Source organism: Centropristis striata, chromosome 24 (genome assembly GCF_030273125.1).
Source record: "Centropristis striata isolate RG_2023a ecotype Rhode Island chromosome 24, C.striata_1.0, whole genome shotgun sequence".
Classification (NCBI taxonomy): Eukaryota; Metazoa; Chordata; class Actinopteri; order Perciformes; family Serranidae; genus Centropristis; species Centropristis striata.
In genome coordinates this window covers 19,539,354-19,560,592 of record NC_081540.1, presented here as the reverse complement: position 1 = coordinate 19,560,592, position 21,239 = coordinate 19,539,354, and the positions used below count along the sequence as shown (strand labels likewise).

General features: G+C 40.1%; 1 protein-coding gene across 1 annotated transcript in view; it reads left to right on the top strand.

Moving 5' to 3' along the window:
* Positions 1–21,239, top strand: part of pard3ba (par-3 family cell polarity regulator beta a) — a 199,416-nt gene that overhangs the window by 21,414 nt on the left and 156,763 nt on the right. The window contains exon 3 of the mRNA XM_059328231.1: positions 18,967–19,135. Coding sequence (XP_059184214.1) covers positions 18,967–19,135 — 169 coding nt within the window. The remainder of the gene's footprint in view (positions 1–18,966; positions 19,136–21,239) is intronic.

Sequence of the window (21,239 nt, the reverse complement as noted above, 5' to 3'; positions counted from 1 at the left end):
TAATTGATTTCATTCTACCAAAAAGGACGTTTATTTCTTAAGGTTGCAGTCGGTGCTGAAGCCCCGAGGCTCGAGACATGATGGAGCATTCTCGATTTAATTGTCTGAAACGTAATTGAAAATAGGCATTTTAAGTGTTTTTCAACCTTGCCTCCAGTATTGTCATTTTGTGAAATCATATTCTAAATCTTGTTTGTGTGTTTTGCAAGACTGTTTTCTGATACTGACATTTCATTACTTAGAAATTAAAGAACAAACCATGCGTGTATTTTAATTCCATGATGACTTTAGACTTTTATACCATAGACTGAATAAAATAAGCGGACACAGCCACCTTGGGTTCAATTATTGGTTTGTGGACGTTTTGAAACCTAATTTCTTGCATTTTTTAGCCATCTTCTTGCTTTTGTGGAGCCAGAATGATTATATCTTGATAAGAGGGTGGAACTGGGGATATCAGCTCGCTAGCTTGGGTAGCAAAGTGTGAAACAAAATGCACTTTAACTGTATTAATGTTTATAGGGATGCTAATTTTGCGTAGGGAAAAACAGGGTTAAAATAAAATGCCTTTGCAATAAAGCAGACGACGCCTTAGAGTGACTTTTAGTCTCAAAGTCCAAAAGTTCTCGAAAGAAAACATGGACAACATCCAGAAAACAAATTCCCAGCTATTTGAATGAACACCATGACATGAAGCTACACTTCTATCCTGGAAGTGACTGGTCAATCACAAGGTAGCCACATCTTAAAGCATACCCTGATTTATCGTATATTTTAATCTAAATGAGTCCCTCATTTAAATACCACCAACATACTGTATTGAAGAAGACTTGAAACTACCAACTGAGACCAAAAAATCATGAGAAAAAAATTAAATCAGGTATTAAATCAGGTGACAAGTAGGGTGATTTTCTCATAGACCAGTGAAAAACAGGCTTAGAGTGCATTTTAGTACAACCAAATGCTTATCAAGTAAACAATTAACTTAAATAAACTGAAACCGCACTGTGAGAAAGACTAAAACTATCCTGAGTGACGTATTGCGGTAGTAGCAACTAGCCAGTCACAAGGTAGCCACACCCTCTCTGCTTTATTGTCTATTTTACTCTAAATAAAATCATAATTTACTGAATTAACTTCATGCTGTATGAAGACGACTTGAAACAAGCAACTTATAACATAAACTCGTTGTGAAAATGTTCACTGAGGTAATTAACCAGCTGAGAAATTGGGTCATTTTCTCATAGGCTTCTATACAATCAGATTTGCAGCCAGTGGAGTCGCCCTCTGCTGGCCATTAGAGAGAATGCAGGTTAACTTCTGTTATACAGTCTTGTTTGTTACCTGCTGAAGGTCGTGTAGACCTAAAAGTTGCAGATAAGTATATCAGTTTTTTTATTCGGTGAATAAAAATTTATTCTGTGACTTGTTTATGATTTAAAACAGGACGTTTGTTGTCTGTATTGTTCATAAATAGTATCACCTTCATAAAGACAGAGCTATTGAATTAGATGTGAGGAAGAGGAGGCGCGCCTGTTGCTTTGTCCTCACCTTGTATTTATTATGCATTCTGTTGAGCGTCAGTGACACATTAATATATTCAAAGCTCCAGTAAACATACAGTATATTGAATAAAGTCAGATTATCTCTGTTGCCTGCAGATCAGATCAGATCAGCCCGGAGCGGATGAATGTTTCGCCCGGCAGGATTCGGTCACTTGAGCTGATTTCATCATATCTCATCAGCCTCGACCTTGATTCAACCCCCCCCAACCCTCCATCTGAGCACCACGACAGCTCTTCATCTGATTATATTCAATTAACAACACCCCCCTGCACACACACATTCACCAAACCCCGTTTGATTGTAATTACGATGCGAGAACTCAAGGAAGGCTTAAGGAGAAAGAATCCTCGCCGTGCCCGTCTGCTTTTCATTCAACTGCACGCACGTCGAGTTTTCTCATAAAGTCGCACTTTGGAATTTTAATTCCTTTAGATGATCCATTGCTCTACCTTTCGACTTTGAATGATGGCACCTCTCCAAAGTCATTTGTCAGTTCACTGAAGCAAGAGGCTGGGATTCAGTCAGGATAAGGCCCGTTTCTGTTTTCTTTGCGTAGGTGTGTGTGACTTATAGAGGCCGCGCTAGGTCATCACACCCTCAGATCTTGTCCTTTGGTGTTTCTCCTTCTGTTAATCACACCGACTCTGTGTTGCCCTCTGTGTCACCATCACACCACCCATTAGCTCCTAATGGAGTGAGACGGTCAGGGTGTAACCTGACCCGCGTGCTCCTGCTGTGGTCTGGCAGGAGGAACCTGAGGGGGGGTGTTAGCGTCACGGCCAGAGGTGCACATCGCTCTACGGACTCTCTCTGGTCATGACACGTGCATGTAATGAGGAGCGGGTGAGGCAGACTGTGTCATGGTCTGTGTTTCAAATTATGCACGTAATCCAACGCTGCAGCACCCCAAACATCTGACATGAAATATGAGTTGGAAAAGCCATCGATTTTGTGAAGCTGCAGCTCGTGTTTGTCGTCAGTATTAGCTTTATCAGTTAGCAGTGAATTTGGCACAGCAGCCCACAGAGCAGCTAATCACATCCAGCTAATGATCTGTTATAGATCAACTTGTTTACAGCAAATCTACTCTCTGACCTAACCAGCCTCACACCATCTGTTTTCCTAGATGACATTGCTCCAGACTAGTGTATATATGTGTGTGTGCAAAAGCGTGGTGTGTTTCCCAACTGCTAATAACTCAAATCAGCAGAAAGTCACACTCCCGGATGTGTGCATGTGTGTGTACTTTCACTGCAACTCGGGGATAAATCCAACTCATTTAGGTTAAGTATTTAATGATTTCAATTACACAGCTGAAACCGCATCAGTGTCCATTGTGCTGCAAACACACTTCCATGCACACATTATTGTTATTATTCATTTTTTTGCTGCCCCTCATGCTCATCACCTGACTGATTGGGCTAATGAATGGAGCTCCGTCCTCGGTAATGTTTCTGAATAGGCCACTTGAATTATTAGCCAGCCTCCATCTGACATGGGAGGGACATATGGGGAGGAGGAGTGCTGCTTTTTCTGGTTTTCACAGCACAGATGATGATCATGTTCGATGCCATTAAAGGCAGATGAAATGTTCTAAAATTGCAAATCAGAATCGACCTACGTGATCCGGATCCAGAAAAAAAAAATAGTTTCTTTTGTCCAAACCCCATATATTCTCTTGACAACATTGTAAAACAAAGACAAGCAGCAAAGCAGTTATCATTTATAGATTTGCTGAGAATGTAACTGATTGTTAGTATAATGTAATGTTATTTAATAGAGGTGTGAATCAACAGAGGCCCCACAATACGATTTTATGCCGATACTTGAATCAAGATACGATATTATTGCGATTTTAATCATTTTGCGATATGGTGAGTATTGCGATACAATATATTGCGATTTAACAGTTTAACTGCATTTTGTGTCCACAAAATTAAATTCAATCAAGATTTTTTTTTTGTGAAATAAGAGAAAATTCTCAGTCTGTTCTTCTCACTTCAGTCTTTTTATTTCTCCACAATGAGAGTCAAAGCCACAGACTGACCAACAAAGTATTCAGTCAAACTGAACTGAAATCAAACATGTATGGACGACAACAACTGCAGCATTTTATCAAACTTTCCTCAACTTCACTGCTCTCAATTTTTATGAATGAAACCTAAAAAAAGCCGAAATCTGCAGCGTTTTTTTCTTTCTTTCATTTCATTTTGGCCCTAAAACGCCGTCATACTTTCTGGCTTCACAGAGTGACATAAAATTGGTGCACAATCCTCATAAAAATGTAACTCGAGTTCAATTCTTAACTACTATAAATTACTATAAATTTAGTTGAATATTTTCTATCCTTGGATGCCACACATGAGCTCATTAAATTGCTCTATAGGATGATACTGTCAGAGCAGTTCCTCTGTACTCACATCATATACTTGTATGACTGTTTCTACTTAGATGTAAGTGAAAAGGTAAGCATGCAGCAGGAGCTCCAGCCCCTTCACCTTTTATATATATACTGATGGATGGTGCTGTCAGCTGGTGTTTTGTACTTGTAAGGCTTGCAGACAAGTAATGCAGCACCAATCCTACTTTTCTACTCCCGGCTTTGATGTCGAGTCAATAACTATCTAATAAGGCCTGTTGGAGGGAACACATATGTTGATGGGTGCGGGAAAAAACTGCGGGTGAGGCTTTTTTTTTTTTTTCCTGCTCCCAAACACCTTCAGGCTGTGAGTGATGTTGGCTCTCCATGGCAACGGGCAGCACTGAATGTCAGTAATGTATAGTTCCTATATATATATATATATATATATATATCAGCAAGCTCAACCGTGTGGAGGAAAGCAGAATGTTTACCCCTAAAGAAGTAATCTGAGCTGAGGAAAAGCACTTTTAGGTCATGACCGAGAAATTGAAAATCAAACGAGATAATTTACATCACAGCCGCAGAAAAGTATAAATAATGAGTGAGTAATATTAATAAAAAGTACAGCCTTTAAAACAAAGCTCTGTCCGCACAAAGAGGAAGGCGACAGAAAGAAAGAGGTGACGAATGTTATGAAAGTCTAATGTCTAGGGAGGGCAGATGGAGAGAAGAAGAGGAGGAGGAGGAGGAGGAGGAGGGAGGGGCAGCCTGTGGAGGAGAAAGAGCCACAGGTGAGAGGGCACAAGCCTCGCAGCTCTGAGTTAATCACTCCTTCTATTTCTCTGTCAGATCCCGGGAGGAAGGAAGGAGGGAGTACGGGGGAGGAGGGAGGGAGGGAGGGAGGAGGTTGGAGGGAGCAGCTGGCCTGGCGACGGCCACAGGGAGAAGAAAGCTGATTATTACACTCTGGCTCCCACTTTTGGGGAAAGGAGCTGGAACATGTGTGCGATTTCTCTCCGCTTGTGTGTATATGGGAATGTGTATTTGCGTGCATTTATGAGAAGGAGGGTTATGACTTCCTGTGTGCCGAGGGAGTAGCGTACCCGTGCATGTGTCATGTGCACAGATGCGGAACAGGACCGGTGTAACCACACACTGATGTGTTTGCACTGCGGGAGTGATGAACGAGCCGGTTTGATATTTGTGTTGCCGGCCTGAGAAATACGAGGCCTGGAGCTCCCCGTCACCCACATCCCTCACTCCTTTTCTCCCTCATCTCCCCCTCCTTCTCTCTCTCTCTCTCTCTTGGCCTCTCGGGCATGTGTGATTTATGAAGAGTTTACCCTCTCCCTTTATGAGTGTGCATAAATAATAATGTGGCCTTTCACCGTGCGCAGCGATACCTCAGCTGGTGGCTCGCTCTGCGCGCGCGTTTCCGTGCGTGTGCGCTCCCAGTCGGTGCAAACACGCTCCATCACTGGGGCTCATGAGACAGATGCAGAGAGAGAGAACTCGGCCCTTTTCAAGAACCCTTTTTGCCTTTTTGGCAGCGTGCCTGAACAATAAGCCATTAGGTCGGCAAATTTTTCTTTTCTCCAAAACATTTGCTGAAGTTTTGTCTTTGTTTGTGTGTGTGTGGTCGTCTGTGGGAGTTATTGGACAAGGGTTGAATTTTTTATCAGAATATAAACATCTTTTCTTGAGAAAACCAAATTCCCATCATGAATGAAGTTTGATTTTAAAACTTTCTAAAATAAGGCTAATCATAGATACAGAGTATGCAATCTTTGAGGTGGAAAACACAATCCGATTTACATTGAAATATTTGATACTCAGAATATCAGTTTTTGCATCCTTATTAATGCATTTGATGCATCACCTGTTGAATGTCGCTCTGCAATAATTTGAGATCTGTGGGGAAGTTGGAATCACTTCTTCTAAAAAATGTTTTGCCATGCATATTGATTTTAAGCTGCCATTTCCCTATAAAGAGTGACTGCAATATGATGTTCCTCAATTATGGAACTCAGATCACAAGATAAAAATGTGCCAAACATGATTGTATGTGGCTGCTGCAAGTCAGGGCATCTCAATCATTGCAAAAATCATAATTATGATTATTTTGGTTAATTTTGAGATCACGATTTTTTTCACATAAGAAAGACTTTGGAAACATAATGCATTCATTGAACTTTTAAGAAAAAACTTGGCTTTTGTTCAGTGGATTTCCTTAAACTTTGAATATGAATTACAAAAAATGAATAAAAAATAAATGTAAAAACAATGTTAGATAAATGGACAAAATTCTGAAACCCAAACAAACATATAAATATAATTATTATTATTATTAGAAGAGAAATTTAATAATAAAAAAGAATATATATGTATATATAATATTAATTTATAACAATATATAATTATTATATGTTACATAATAAAATATAATACATGTAAAAAAAAATAAATAAATGGAAAAAATCTAAAAAACCAACTAATAATAAAATATTATATAGTAATTTGAATAAATAGTTAAAACATAAATAAAAATAAATACATTTTGTTTTAACATTTGTCCCCTTTCAACCTACTGAAATCTACTAAATATATGTTCAATGTATAAAAAATAAAAAAATAAAAAAGACCAAAATAAATGAGCTCAAATAGCAGTGTACTGCTGAAAAACAACCAAACATGCATATTCCAGTCAGTATCTCATATTGTACTTTGTATTATATCTGTGTAGTGATGTGTTATCAGAGTTAATGTTTAACTTTTGATCCATTATGCGTTGAATCCGCTCCTCCCTGACATCGGACAGGGTTTGTATTTTTCTGGGCCGTGATGCTCCCAGTTTGCTATTTTCACTGTGTGGAAGCAGTGTGAGATCTGGGTCACCAATTGCTAAATTAGCATGAATGCAAATGCTTAGACCGCTGCATCTACAGACCGAGCAACGTACTTTGGTGCGTTAGTGTTCAGATCAGTCTGTCAGAAGCATCAAAGAGACGTTATGTTCAATGTGGAAGCACGAGCTGCTATTTGGAGCTGCTGGCATCTCTTCAAACAGAAAGAAGGAAACATTTAGAGGTTCAAGTAGTGATGTCTGCATATATGATTCATTATTTTGAAGGAGTCCCTCACCACAGGGTTGACAAGTTGGACTGTGCATCTATTTGTGTGCTTCAGTTTATGAGTGGGAGACAGTGTGTGTCTTTGTGCTCTCTAATCTTGCATATGCAGTGTTTAGAGTTACTGTGTGTGTGTGTGCAGGCCCAGAGCCAGGTGTGTATGTTCCTGAGAGGTAATACCCCACATCTGGGAGCGTGCTGTATAGATTGAGGCTGGAGGAGAGGCAGGATTAGCCCTGCTCTCACCGGTAATACAACCAATTTTCTACTTGTTTAAATAACACAGGCCAAACATTCCTCTCATGGCCCCAAACTGGGCCCTGGAAACATTAGTGTGTGTGTGTTCAGTGTAGAATATGTGCCCTTCAACATGGATTAGGTTGCGTGCATGTAACTTGGTATATCTGTGTGTGTCCAGTCTTCTTTGTGCTATACTCAGTGGGTGCATCTATGTGTATCTGGGGATACAATACATATCATGATACACTAGTTACTATGTGACTATATGCAGTGGCGGGCGGTGCATTTCACACTTAGGCCTTCAGTGATGTCCAACTTAGTCAATAAATACCTTTCATTATGCAGCATTTATAACACCAGGACTGGAGAGTAGTTAGAAACACACTGAAGCACTACTAGGCATTGCATCACCTCAGTTGTGTACAAAATGGGCTGTTATCCGGCGCATCAGCAATTAAAACATATCTGATATGCTACTGTCAAAACTTAAAAATAAAAGGGTCTTTAAAATTATCTTTCCAAAAAGTTTTATTAAATGAGTCCACAAAGAATATGCAAGCTTTAACAAGATTGTACAATACATTGCAAAATCGCAGTTTAATATCAGAAAGACACTAACAAGACGGCCATACTTTGGCGACAGCGACACGATAAACAAGTCTCTTTGTGAAAAAACTTTTTCATGTCAAAACGTGACGTATCACAACTTTCTGTGACCTGTTGCTGTGAGTACAACCACACAGCTGCGCCAATGCGCCAGATTATTTACATACCGTTAACAGTCCCGGCCGGGTGTGACTCTGTTGATCTGCATAGCACTGCCGTGGCTCAAACTAGTAAGTATCCATATTATTATATATATATATATATATTATATCCAATCACAGGACGCGTAAATGTCACGTTCAACGTGAAGCCAGCTAGAGCATAGACATATATACATATATATACATATATATATATGTATATATGTCTATGAGCTAGAGGGCCTTACTGACACAACTCGTGATCTGATTGGCTATCGCAACTATCTATCAACTGTATTTGCCCGTTCACTTACAGTGCACAGACGCCCGCATTGTTGATTCTGAAGGCCCGGGCAGATTTCATACAGCCTGGCAACATAAGATAGCTGAATTCTGATTGGATAAAAACTCTAACCTAAAAACAACAGCACTGGAAGGAGCATAATATGACATGAGGAGAATATGAATACTTTTAGATATTTAGGGAAAGAAAATTAAAAATTAAATTAACCTTTATCATAATCATGATCATGATTTCTGGTTATGTTAGGCCAGCAGAGAAGGCCTTGCTGGCCCTGACGGCCCACCACTGACTATATGTGTAAAATCTGAAAATTTTTTATGCAAACAGACAGTGGGATCTGCAGTCCTTGCAACATATGGCGTCATACTTTTTAGGGAATCTATCTTCTACAAATCTTTGCATGCAAACTATTATTTTAAAAAAACATCTCAGTGTTTCTGAGAATTGATACAGTATCGGGTTAACATGGCTGCTTTAAATCCTTGAAAGTTTGTCAGTTTGAGGGGAAAAAACAAGGCCTTTTCAGGCTTTAAAAACAGACATTAAAGTGCTTGGATTTGTGTATATTATGCAAGTTCTGTTCATATTTCTCTTCTACTTGATGTTAGAAAATGAGCTTTCCACTGTCTGCATACATGTCTCCCACAGCTGCTCTTTCTATTTTTAATTGTTGTTTCTTTGCTTCTGTAAATCCTGCTAATTTTAATAAAATAATCTCAGAGTCGTAGCAGTAATCACGCCATGGTCTTGGTGAATACTCTGCTCTGATTGGCTACAGGATGTTTATTCATTCCTGACAATGGACCAGTTAAGTAGTTTAAGTTAAACTGTCTGCTCAATGTTCTAAATGAATGGACATGGATGCAATTTATAGCGATTATTTTCAGCACTGGCTGAAGTCACGTAAGCGATCATCTCACATCCCATTTACTGTTCCAATCATATCTACGGTTCATCCTATTTACTGGAGTAGTGGATGTCTTCATGCATAAGAACTTTATGGGATAACATGGGTAATAATTGGTCAAATCCTTAGGTAATACCAGGAAAGTTTTGATTTGGGAAACTTTAGAATTTGATTTCAAAATGCATGAAAATATGAATAAAAAATAAAATAATAATATCAAATAAATCAGCTGTCTGACTAGCACGTCCAAATCTGATAATGGACAATTGATTCAAGATTTAAAGTTTCAAAGTGTTTATTATCATATGCACAGCTGAAAAAATGTTTACCTGTACAATTAAATTATTGCTTTGCTGTCTGCAGAGTGCCAACCAATGTAAAAGCTAAAAAATATACAATATATATAGTAAAAAAAAATTACAAGATAACAAAATTGTGATAATAAAAAAGCAACAATAATAATAAGAAAACAGTGCAAATGTAAGCAGTGCAATTCTTCATGTGCAAACTGAAAAGTTAACAGTCGGGTTCAGTTATATGAGGTCGTCCATGATTATAATCTCCTATGTGCTGTTTGTCCTTGTTGGGGATGGGTGGGGTTGAATTTGAGGAAATCGAGCCTTGAAAAGTCCTTGAATTTTATGTTTAAGAAGGGCTGGGAGCACTGAGTATCAAAACATAATACTATCATACTCGGATGAGTCAATATTTTCCTACAACCCAACTGTGTACTGCCAGTTGTTCATTATTAGAGGAGAAATCTACTTCAAACACTGAAATAACAGCTGTAAGTTAGAATATCCAGCCAGCAGCTGCAACTTCAATATCGCAGAAGAGTATCACAAATTACAATTAGCTGCTCGTCGATTTAAAAAGGCAACTAACCGTCTACGCCTTGTTTCAAATTGATTGCCATTTCTCACATGATGCCATGGATATCAAGAGCCCAAACTCCTGCTCAGTCAGGGTGAGGCCCTCCACCCTGCTGGGTACCTGCGCTCTGTCAATATCCATCACGCTTTACAAACCATGGAGAAAGCCATTCTCTCCACTGCTTATCTGCTCTTTGTTGCACAGCATCTAATTCATACATGGAGGGGATATTTCTGTCTGCGAACACTTTCCAGTCTCTTCACACCTCAGCCTCTTGAAATGCAGAGAATGAAAAACAACACCAGATGCACAAATGTTCGGAGGATGGAGGAGAAGTGTTTTTTTTGTTTTGTTTTTTTTGCATGTACTTCCATTAGTTAACTGCAGTTTAAATCCTTTTAGCTATGGTGCGTTCACAAACGTATATCAGATCTCCAGGTAGTGAAAGCTTTCATTTTTCCAGCGTCAAGTCGAGACACTGAGAGTGGGAGGTTTATTCTCTGTGATTCTGATTTTAGCGCTTGAAAAAGCACATGTCTAAAATAGTCTTTGTAAACCTGTACTTTAGTGAAGAAAGTGTGTGAGTCAGAAGCTCTCGCTGTGTGTGTCTCTCTGTGTGTGTGTGTGTGTGTGTGTACTGTATGTATGTGTGTGTGCGTGAGATGATTGGGTTACCATCGTACTGTCAGGATGCAGCGCGCTCCTTCTGAATTATGCATCTCTCGTTCAAAGAAAGAATGAAGAATAGCGTGAGAGGGAGAAAACGGAGGCGAGGGGGGGCAGTCGTAAGATAAATGACAACAGCACAAAAGCATCTCAATAGACTGGTACCACACACACACACACACACACACACACACAGTAGTGCTAGACAGCGATGAGAGAGGAGAAGAAAAATGGGTTGATTAGTACTAGCGGATGAAATGGGGAAGTGTGTATGTTTGTTTGTGAGTATTGTGTGTGTGTGTGTGTGTGTGTGTTGCTGATGCTTATGTAAAGACTTGAGGCTTGAGTGGGACCAGCATGCAGTAGTGTTGGACTAAAGCAAGGTGGCACTGTTCATCCTCTAACTGTAAGAAGTGTGTCTGCTTCCACATATATTGTCTGAACCATTTTGTGGTGTGTATTTTTTAATTATGGCATTATACAGTGTGTGAGCATCACTGATAGCACATATATAGGTGTGTGTGTGAACATACAGCTTCCTCCCGTGTGTATCCTATACAGGACGTGCATCATTTGGCTAATTAATTCTCCGCAACTGCATCAATTATTAAAGACACTCAACTGTTCCATCTGTGTGTTGCAACATGTAAACACCATCTACTGTTTACAGCAGCTGGGATAATCTCATATCCTGCTTATTAAAAATTCACAAATGATAACCGCGATGCACGCAAACTCTACTCCTGATTGGCTCCTGCAGCCTGTGTGGAAGCAATCTCGCTAATAGAGATTATGATAACGTGTATAATAAGTTTATTGATCGCAGTTAAGAAACCTTTTTTTCCTTTCACCCTCTTGCGACTGGAAGGTCAAAGGTCAGGCTTAGCTACAGCACAGCAGCCTGGAAGCTGGTAGGGAGTCGGTGCCCTGCACAAGGTCACTGCAGCAGGGTGGAAGGTTGCTCTGTGGCTTCACACCGCCCTGCTGCCTGTAAAGAGACATTTTAATAATCAGAATGTCTTGACTGGCCGTATGTAAACACTGCTTTGGATATGAAGATGCTTGGTAACACCGAAGCTTATAAAGAGGACTTGATGGTGTTCTTCTATGATTGCTTAAAGCATGAAACAGCTGTTGGCAGTCACCTGTCCTGTTGTGGGTTCATTACATCCAACAAGGAGGTCATGTTTTCCGTTTGGTTTGTTTTCCGGCGGGGTTACGGATAATCCACTGGTTCGCCTGGTTTTCTTGAAATTTGGTGGAAGGGTGAAGCATGAGCCAAGTAAAAACCAATTAAATTAAGGAATAATTTTCTTTTTCTTCTGTTAACATTTCAAGATAGTGACACGGTCTTGGTGAAGTGTCTGTAGGGCTGGGTGATATGGACCAAAAGTCATATTCCGATATATTTAGGCTGAATATTGATATACGATATATATCCCAATACTCTTATCCCAAAGTGAAAGCAAATGTTCAGTCAAAGTCAAAGCCAAATATGACATGTCACAAGTAGTTTTATTGAAACCCTTTATTTAAGTGATCATAAATACTGTATAACAACAACAACAACAGTACTTTTTAAAAAAAACAAAGCTCCATTAAATGCACATTTAAATAAAAAAATGTCTCAAATAAATCCCGCAGCTTGCCTGGAGCAATGATCACAGTGCAAATTTGAACTATATCGATATGCGATATGGTCTAATTCCATATCACATTAAAAATATATCTATATATTTTTTTATATGGATATATCGCCCAGCCCTAAGTGTCCGGAATTGTTTTCTTGTGTGACGGTGAATTAGGCCTGATAGTCGCCTCAGCTGAACCCTGCTCCACCTCTTTGCCTCTTTTTTGGATTAGCAGGAAGTAGTGTTTGGTACCGAACTCTGAACTTTTAAGGGTACTGCTCGAAATATGTCATACCTGACAAGGCATCTGGTTAGGAGAGCAGTGTATTTTTTATACATCACGTTAGCTGATTGGAAACAAAAAATGCTCAAAGTTCCGTTCACAATCCGTAGTGGAGATGAGAGGGAGCGAGACTTTGTCGCTCCTGCAGCGTTTTTAAGCCACAGCGAGTCAACAGCGAGCTTAAAGTCTGGTTACTCTTTTCATAACTCTGAAACTCTGAGTTGAAAGTTGTCACGTACCAGTAAGGGATTCCATGTACTGGTTCTAACGTAAACGGTACCCAACTACAGCCAGGATTCAGGCTGGAGACAATGTCCATATTTTATACAGTCCATGGAGTTAATTCATTTCTGCACCTTGTTTTGAATCTGCACTTTATGTTTTAAAGGTGGGTCGTCGACTATTTGCTGGGTTGATGGTCGTGTTTGCATCCAGATTTACTCACTTGCAGTTTTCTTCTTCCTTTCCTTTGTCGGTTCCTTCCGCCACCAACTGCCAATCAGAGCAATACAATGTTCTTTACCCACAGCCTTTCATATCAGGAAAAGCACCGTAAACTATAAGTCAGTTTGGTAATAACCTGGATGGAAAAAAAAGTCTTGTTTTCTCGATTTCACTGTGCTACTTTTAGTTGGTTCTTCTCAGGGTTTTCTCCCATTCTTAACTGCTTGTTGACATGCTTTGTTGAAAGCGTAGTTTACTCACATTTTCAGTGAAAACTGCATGTTGTCAAGTAGATACAATCTGAATAAAAGCATCAAAAAAAGGAGCCAAAATAATTTGTTAGTATTATAGGATAAGTGTGGGTGGGTGTTTGCTTGCTTTTCTATGAAATTGAGTGTATTTGTCGACCGTAGGCCACATGTATTCCAACATTTTATAACTCTGTGCCCGAGGCAGTGTGTGTGTGCAAGAATCCACACAGACACAGTGTTTATCTCTCGCTCTGCTTCATGCATGTTATGGTATATAGCTTTCATGTATGTCATGATAATCGCTTTGGCTCTGCAACACACACACACACACACACACACACACACACACACACACACACACAGTTTGCCCAGCCAGTCTGCTCACGTCGGACACACACACCGCGTTGTGATTTACAGACGATCATAACATGACAATATGAAGGGTTCAGCCATTTGTATTTGGCACGGGTGTCAGTGTGTGTTTGCGAGCGTGTGTGTGTGTGTGTGTGTTTTTGTGTGTGTTATGGAAATGAGACAAAGGGGTCACATTATTCAGCAGTAGTTGACATGCAGGCTCCCCAGGTCCATATCAATATCCCCCCACAGACGCAGCAGGAAAAATAAGGCGATTTGTTTCCTCGAATACTAATCACAGTCAGGAGGGACGGAGAGAAACCTGTGTGTTAGGTAAACACACTGTGAGCCACTCAAGGTGTTTTTCTTCATCCTGGGGCACAGGGTCCTCCAAAAGAGCATGTTGCTGCTGTGTTTGAAGGACTGAATTTCAAACCCGCTGTGCGCTTTTGAAAAAATAAGCTTTTTCCCCCCAAGTTTCCTCTCCCACTGTAGTATTTCTCACCATTAAAGATTGTAGTTTCTTCTGGCTGATATCTTGAATATAATCTCTAATGAGATGTCCAAACTCAGCTTCTTTAGGAGTACATTAAGCAGAGCTGTTCTCTCACAACAGGGATAAAGCTTAAATATTAAAGGGACAGTTCAAAAAACATTTTCTCTCTCACCCTTGGTGGTATTTAGCCATCTAGATTTTTTTTGTTTCATTATCCTGTCTAGCAGGTTAAATCTGTGATGAAGATTATGTTTTGGTTTAGGTGCTTATTTAAATGTTGAAAGTTTAGACTGTTTTAGGGCTTAGAACATTATGATCTGAGTATATGAAGGCTTTATGCTTGAATAATACGTCTGATTAGTTTTTGCAGCAAATTTTGGGTTGATGCCATTTGTTACACAGATTTGGCACAATATTTTACCATTTGTCTTACTTGAAAATGGCTAAAAGAGAAAATGGCTAAAAAAGAAAACTCCATGTTGGGATTATCCTAGTTTTCTAGTTTATGGTTGAAAAGTTTCATAATGCTGTGATTATCCTAGAGGTCACAGCAGGTTATTTTAATACGGTGATATCAAGTTTAAAAAATGGCTACTATGGGGAGTAACATCAACACACTTGAATAAAATTGGACTCACTGAATCGACAAGAGTCTCAGCTTTCAGGTAATACCCAATTCCTGCAATTTCAAGACCCCAGTATGCAGAAATATCTACTGCATGAGGAAAACTGCATGGTTTTTGCAGGAGACTTGTATGTACCCAGAGAAGCCATTTTCATACAGATATGTTCAGAGTTCAAGGGATCACTTTAAAAATGGCCTTTTTTCATTTCTCCCTCGCCAAAATTTAGCCTATGGATAATCCAATGGTTTCTTTCAGTTTTCTTATTTCATTTGATACCAAAACCTTCATTGTATGGTTTAAACTGAACCTGCTACAGCTTCCAAAAGACAGAAAGTCGTATCAGGACGCTGGCATCCACACAAAGTTGATCTTCTTCTTTTCTTGTATTTGCTGCTTTGGATTTAAACTCCAGCTTGTTAGAAAGTGACTGCTCAATCAGTGAAGCTTCGCCATCAGTCTTTTCACACACTAACACGCTTTTTCTCACCTCGGTCTGACCCTCAGAACCCATCAGCTGTCATCTTTGTCAAGTCCGTTTAACAGTTCTCTGCTTTAATTGTCCATTGAAAGAACAATAAATTCAGCTTTTTATTTGTTGGATCTTCGACTAGAAAAATGTTGGATTGGATGTCACTTTGATTGGAAAGAGTTAAGTCAAAGATTATGTGTTAGTGCCTTCTCAGGTCCGTCTTTCTATACTGCAGCTTGCCCCAAATGAAGCAATACATGATTGATTTTGTTGATACTCTGTGTTTGATTGAGTGATGAGTGGAAGCAGCAGGGCGGCCTTCATCTGCATCACTCCCCGCCTGCGTCAGCCATAAAAAATAAACTCCCGGAAAGCAAATCATCATCAGCCCTCCACACATTAAAAGAAGTTGTTGTTGTTGTTCAAAACGAATAAATTGTTTTTGAGGGTAGCTCATCGCTGTGTCTACCTACGTGCTCGCCGCTGTGTGTGTGTGTGTGTGTGCGCGCTCATCACATTACGCTCCGAGACTTCTTCTTTGATTGATGCTGTCAGCGAGTTTGGAGAAAGAGACGGAGGCTCGGGAGGGAGGGAGATAAGGAGAGAAAGAGGAAAGCAGATAAAGAAGAGAGAAAGAGCTCAAGAAGCATCCATCAAGCGGCCAATCAGATTGTTTTCCTGGCGTTCGGTCTTTTCTTCTCCCTCTTCTTCCCTGCGTCTGCCAGCCTCTCAATTCCTCATCTTTTCTTTCACTCACTCTCTCCAATCCTCACACACACACACACACACACACACACACACACACACACAAACAAATCTCCCTTGCGCGGCGTCGACCAGGTGTCATGAGGATATTGAATCGCGGGAGGTTGAGGTGAGAGGCGGCGTCACAGCGTGATGGATGATACATATTCTGTCGCTTCCTCCTTGCTTATTGTTAACACACTTAACTCACACACTCACACACACACACACACACACACACACACTGCCTCTGAGCTCCTTTGTTGTTAATTGACGTCCTCCACTCGTCCGTTGTTTTATTTCCATCCCTTGTTCCCTTGCGGTTATTGCTTTTCATTAAGTGGTCATTTCCTTCGCCAGCACCGTCTAATGAGAGCGTCACGCCGCCACGCGCCAATTTATCAAACCGACGAAGCCGCGGTGGCTCGGCCCCGCAAGTCGACACACGCGCACGCTCCCCTTTCGCTCTATCTGCCATCATGTCCCTGTCTCAATTAGGATTGTTTGTCGTCCCTCTGCCCTCCATCCCCTGTTCATTTGGCGCCCCCGTCTCTTCGCGCCGTCTCATCGTGGCAGCCGTGTCATTGTGTTTGACAGCTTCTCATTCTCGTGTCAGATCTCATTTGACTGCTAATTTCATACATGCACACCTCACCTCGCCTCGCCCCTGCGCGCGTTAACTCCTCCGACCGGCCCTCCGCTGGTCAGATTTCTTCAAACCGGAGAAAGTTATTGTGTGCTGAAGTGGCATCTGCTGGCGTGTTGTGCACCGTAAGAGGTTTGAGAGCGAATGAGCTGTGAATCCAGCTCTGTTTGCTCGCCTTACACACACACATCTGCACACTTGGCACAACGAAGGCGCTTGCATCCCCACTGTTGGCAAGATAAATCACACAAAAGCCTCTCTGTGATCATGGCACAGTGGAGACGCTATATAACCTGGCTGCATGTTTCCAGCTCGTCCGTACGCCAGAAGTCTCATTGTTTCAGTTTTCACGCTCATCATGAAGAAAGTGTGCTCATTTCAGTTCGCGTGCACATGATGTTTAATGTTGGCCGACTTTCTTTCAGAGGCTGAAGGCTTAGTTTACATTGGAATCCATTGGAGCCAACCATGTCATGATATCTTATTGGGAAGGGGTCAAATAATGTTAGCAAGGGGAAAAACTGACTCTGTTGACCTTTTGACCTAAAGATGAATGAAGATGGGTTCAATGGGTATGAATCTCCCTTTTACAGACATGCCCACTGTTAACTCAGCATAGTTTAGTTCTCATGGAGTACTTTCACCTTGTGGATTTGAATATTTTTTCATACAGGTGATTGTAGCCATTTCATTGCAGTGAGAGCAGTTTTGAAACTTGACCTCAATGTATAAAATGAGCTGCTGTGACCTCTAAGATAATCACATCCTCATGAATCTTTACATCCAGAAACTAGAGACCTAGAGCATTCTGAGCATGGCTGGCTTTTTTTTTTTAGACATATTGACAATAAAGGGGTTTCTTATTGCTTTCCAAAAACTGAAGTGCTCAACATCGAATCGCCAAAAAAGGTGCAATTTTTGCAGAACTCTCCCCAATTTAAAAAGTTTTTGCATTGATTTTTTTTATGATGTTCCTCAAGGTCTTTGTCTTAATTTGATGTTTTGGAGGAATTTCTGACCAGTTTAATCAATTCTTGAGTAAAAAAAAAGAGTCAAATTTAGCACCAAATCTGTGCAACAAATTAGCCTGGGTATACCCAGACTGCCTTACGCGCTCGAATTTCATTTCGAACCTCCATCCAGTCTGGCAACCAGAGAGCTTTCTTAGCCCTGTTTTAGGGATCCAATCACAGAGCGGGGAGGGACGGCAAGACGATGACGCGTACTACTCGGCAGACGGAAGCTTGTAGTTTTCTTACTGATCCAACATGGCTGCTGCAGACGCGAAACTCTCTTTAGCTGTAGATGGTGTTTTAAATAGTTTAGAGCGAAGGTTGAAAGGCGAAAGGTCTCTCGGCGGCTCTGCTGTCCCCCGGCTCGTAGTGAGATCACCGGCGTTACGGTAGCGGGGCTAATAGCGGTAGCGTTACGCTACCGTTACGCCGTTAGCGGTAGCTATTAGCCCCGCTATTGTAACGCCGGTGATCTGGCTACGAGCCGGGGGACAGCGGAGCCCCCAGAGACCCGCAGCAGCTTGTTTATTGCCCATAAAATCAGTGGATGTGTGTGGCTGAATGACATGAGGGGGAATAAAGCGTGAAAATAAATAATCTTGCAGAAAGCGAGAACTGGAGAAGCAAAGCAGCAAACAACACTCTCTCACAGACACACACACAACAAACATCCATTTCAGTCGCTCTACATACGTCATCTGCTATAACTGATCTGATTGGCTAAGAGCTACCTACAGACCCTTTGATAGACATTCTAAGCGCCCAATAAACGGCTCCGGAGGATCGTAAACCACACCTCCTCTACGGAGAAATGAACGGCTGGTGTTAGCCAGGCTAGCAACAAATGACATTAAGCCAAAATTTGCTGCAACAACTCATGAGAGAGTATGTGAACGGTCATCATATGCTTTCATCATAATCTTCTGATTTATTAATTATTTATAAGTTCTTTGTTTATTTAATGATTATTTGTATAGAGACAGGTATGTTGCATTATCCAAAAGCTATTTTGCAACACCTGTCCCTACATGGGCCTTTAAAATATATAAAGCTGCATCTAAAATGAAACGTCACCTTCCCAGCTTTCAGATGATGTACAACACCTCTATAATAATCTACTGTTGACCTTTTATCTCCCCCTGAACATCCTCTGAAAAAGGGATAAAAGGGTTAATATTATAGAAAATTGAAGTGTGACTCTTGTGTGTCTCTTCCAGCTGGTAGCTGTGTTTGACACCCATCGTGCGGGGTCCGACAGTCCCCGAGAAACCATGTCCAACGGCTACTCCAGCTCCGTCCCGAGCCCTGAACCCCTTGCCTACTACCCCCACCTGCAGTACCAGGAGAGAGGAGAGATCGAAGTGAACGAGGCCAGCCTCAAAACCAGTAAGTCCCATCTGCACTCAAAAAAGCAAACTGGATGTCTGTTACCTTCTCCTTAGTCTAACATGTAGCTTCTTCTAAATTAAATGATGTTTTGTGGTTGAACAGTTTTAAAACATGTAGTTTTAGCATAAAATGCAACACTTTAAAATTTACTAGAATGCTTTATGTTAAAACAACCTAATTCAATTGCTGAATATAATACTCTGTTTTAAAATGATTTATTTCCTGAATAATCACTATTATGTTCATTTTCATATGATAAAGGTAATCTTTCAGGCTAAACCACTTCAACCTAACTTTGTTTTGTTGGTTCAGCACCATTAATTCATGTACTTCACTATTTTAAAAAGTAGTTGTAACTACCCTATTAAATAAAGTAACTCTTAATAATGTCATACATGTTTAAATGGCCCAAGAAAATTATGTTAGTATGTTACAATTACCCTTACAAATCTAGTTGGACTGACCACTGGTAATTAATTAACAGTAATGCAAATACATCATGTTGACCCAACATATTTACATTTTGTTCACTCAACAAAACTGTTTCTCGCTAAATTAAAGCATTTTATTTATGTGGAAATTATTTCCATAATTTTATTTCGTTCTGGGAACAAGTTCTTTTTTTGAGTGTGCTGTTCATGTTATCTTGTGTTTCCTCATTAAAAAAAAAACATTTTAGATGGGTGATAAAAAAAAATTGTTGTTCTAGTTTTATACGTAAAAAGTTTCAGCAAACACCTGACGAGCTAAAGCAATGCTCAATCAACACTTTCTCATTTTTTTTGCACATGTGAGAAAGTGTATGGTGGCGAGGCAGCGGGAGGGGTGTGTATGTGTAGGCGTGTGACGGTGTGAGAAAGTCAGAAAGAACATTTCTGGAACAGCTGTAAGCTGAACCTGCTGTGTAAAGAGAGATTTTTGCCTGTAACGTGATGGCGTGTGAAAACAGATGCAGTGTTGACGCAGCGTTCTCTCCTGTCGTCCTCACTTAACGTTCTTTACTTAGCTTGTTCTCCTTTTCACACATCGCTCACACTGAGAGGCACAAATGTAGCACTTAGGGTATTTTTTAAAATATATATATATTTATATAGACCAATAGAGTGTCTCACTAACATGTACAAATCTTACATGCCTGAGAGGGACTCAACTATTCATATTACACAAGGGAAAGTCCATTAAGGTATTTGACTGAACAACATTTTAATAAGAGCCACACTGCTCCTTCATTTTGTCTTTGTTACGTCTTTTCTCTTTTTTCCCTTTCCTCTTTTTTCCACCGTGCACTATTAAGGTGATGGATACACTGAGATTCTGCTTTTGACACAGTAAATATCTTGATAAATTAATGCTGAATTTTTATTATGTTGTTGTCATTTTATAGTATAAACAAGCCTATCCATGGCTGATATGCACATAGTGAGTGTGTAACCTTCATGCCCACACTTAAACATATTCTCAGCCTCCTGTTGTACACTTAAAGTCACTAATATGTTTATACTTGATGTAATATAGTAATAATAATGACAATACATTTTATTTCTACTGCACCTTCAAAGATGTAGTTGAAAAGTCCTCTACAGCAGCAAAAAATAAAAAGAGAATAAAAGTAATAAACTAAAAAACATACATACAACAATATGTTACAATAATAATAATTATATAGCTTATTATTAACATACACAGCAAGGAATTAAGTAAAACCCATTGCTTTCCCTAGGTTTGTGAAACACATATTTCATTCACAAAAATGTGAAGGATTAGTTCATCAGTGAGATTTGTTTGACTTTTGACAAAGTAATACCTTTTTAAAGAATACAGCACATTGTTATTTCTGTCCATTTATTGCCAATACTTTGAACTTCCAAAAATGCAGTTAAAATTGGAAAACTTGGATGCATTGCATGTCGATTTTACCGGTACTCCTGTAATTTTGTGCTGGTACTCCTAAAATTTTGTGCTGGTACTCCTAAAATGTTCAGTAAGGAGTACCAGTACTCTAAATGGAAAGAATTAGTCCGGAGTCCTGAAAGAGACTATGAAAGAAGCCACAGATGTGGCTTGTCTGATCTCTGGCATATCATTCCAGGTCCCTGAAAGC